A 1,780-nucleotide genomic window follows, 5' to 3' on the forward strand; every position below is an offset into this window, starting at 1 on the left:
GTAATGCGATGTTGAAAAAATACGTGAAGTTTTTACACTCATATGTATTTTATGAATTGGGAGAAATTTGCAGAATGGGGAAGAAAGAGTGTTGATGGAGAAATAAGGGGATTAGGTTTAGGTAGAAATTTGATTTGAGAATTGGGGATAAATTTAGGAGGGGTTCATTAAGGGTATAATGGTCATTTCTTAATTTTGTTTTTATTGTTGGGGACCCTTCTGATTTGAGCTCTAACTCGCGTGAGGTGAAGGTATCTCCAGGCGAATTGTCATGTAGGGTTCTTTGATGACTTGTATACATGTTATTTCATAAGTTGAGGTATTAACCATGCGTTATCCAAAGTTAAGAACAATTATTTATTCATACTATAAAGATGCTAAAAGTTGTCATGTACTTGTTTGTGCATTTTGTGTAAACATCAAGTCTTGATGGTGATAACCCTGCAGCCACGAATTTTAATAGGAAATAAACATTTGAGCGTCCTCCATGTGGCAATATCAGGGACATCATCAAGGACAACTAAGTACCTTGTTGACTCGAAGAATTGTTGGACCCTCTGTGCCAACGTATTAGCATCCATGGCTTCAATTGCTCGAGAGGTACTGTCATTTTTTAGATCAATAAAGCTCATCATTAGCTCCTCAAGATTGGTAAACCGCAAAATCTCAAACCATATTGCATGACTGAAATTCTTGTTCACCTCTGGATCATGAAAGATTTTCTCGACTAGGGCGGTTTTCCCTATTCCTCTAGTTCCAACTACACAATGCAATTTCCATTTGGGATCATCAGAAAGTAACCAATCGACAAGCGCTGATTTATGATTTTCAACGCCTACAAGATCTGCATCATCATCAAGAACTACTTCTTCATGGTTATTACACCATGTATTACTTGTTATAACATCATATTTCTCAAGAAATGTTTCTTGTCCTTGAGAAATGACAATAGTTCGGGCATTGACACCTTCCAACATCATTAAAATGTTATCATTTTGAGCTTCGAATAACTTTTCAGACATCGACGAATGATGGGATTTTTTCCATGACCATGGTCCTTTTTCTTGAAAATTGTTGCACATAATGACAACATGTTTTTCAAGAATGTCCTGGACATCATGAACAAGATCTTCTACTTGCTTGATCCATGCTTGTACGTCATCATCATCTTCTTCTTTTGCATCAGCTATTCTAGAGAAAGCCCTCATTTTTTCAAATTCATCTCTGATATACACAATCTCTTGTTGAATTCCTTCAAGAAATTTCTGTCCACCATTAAGTAAGGTGGAAAGTCGACGTACCAGAAACGTTACAGCACTCTCTGCCATTTTTCACTCAGTATTTTTTCTTTCTTTAGCAAATTTGTGCAAGATGTTGGTATAGTTAATGATGGATTTTCTTGATCAATTTATGTAGATAAACTTTGAGCTGGTCTAGGGACTAGAACCGCATTATGCAAATGAGTATTTCAATTTGCAAGATTAAGAAACATTTTAACAGTTATTTTACTAGTTTACTACTACTTGTTGGAGTATCTCTCTCTTTTAATACTCATTCTATATCTATATATGCCAAAAGCTGACTTGAACACAGTGGATGTGTCAAGCTATGTTTTATGTCCAATTATGACACATTATCATTAAAATGTTAATTTCATTTTGTGCTTCGAATAACTTTGTCAGCCATTGGCTGTCATCAAGCCCTTCAAAATTATTTTACCCTCAAATAATTTTTTACTACTAAAAAATCGAACTTGCTTTTTTGTCAAAATAATACTTTA

General features: G+C 34.9%; 1 protein-coding gene across 1 annotated transcript; it reads right to left on the reverse strand.

Moving 5' to 3' along the window:
* Positions 1-419: 419 nt before the first annotated feature.
* LOC132061047 (probable disease resistance RPP8-like protein 4) lies at positions 420-1,328 on the reverse strand. Its single transcript, XM_059453926.1, has one exon. It carries the CDS (start codon positions 1,326-1,328, stop codon positions 420-422), a length of 909 nt encoding a protein of 302 aa, XP_059309909.1.
* Between the last annotated feature and the right edge of the window lie 452 nt (positions 1,329-1,780).

Source organism: Lycium ferocissimum, chromosome 6 (assembly GCF_029784015.1).
Source record: "Lycium ferocissimum isolate CSIRO_LF1 chromosome 6, AGI_CSIRO_Lferr_CH_V1, whole genome shotgun sequence".
In the NCBI taxonomy this organism is placed as follows: Eukaryota; Viridiplantae; Streptophyta; class Magnoliopsida; order Solanales; family Solanaceae; genus Lycium; species Lycium ferocissimum.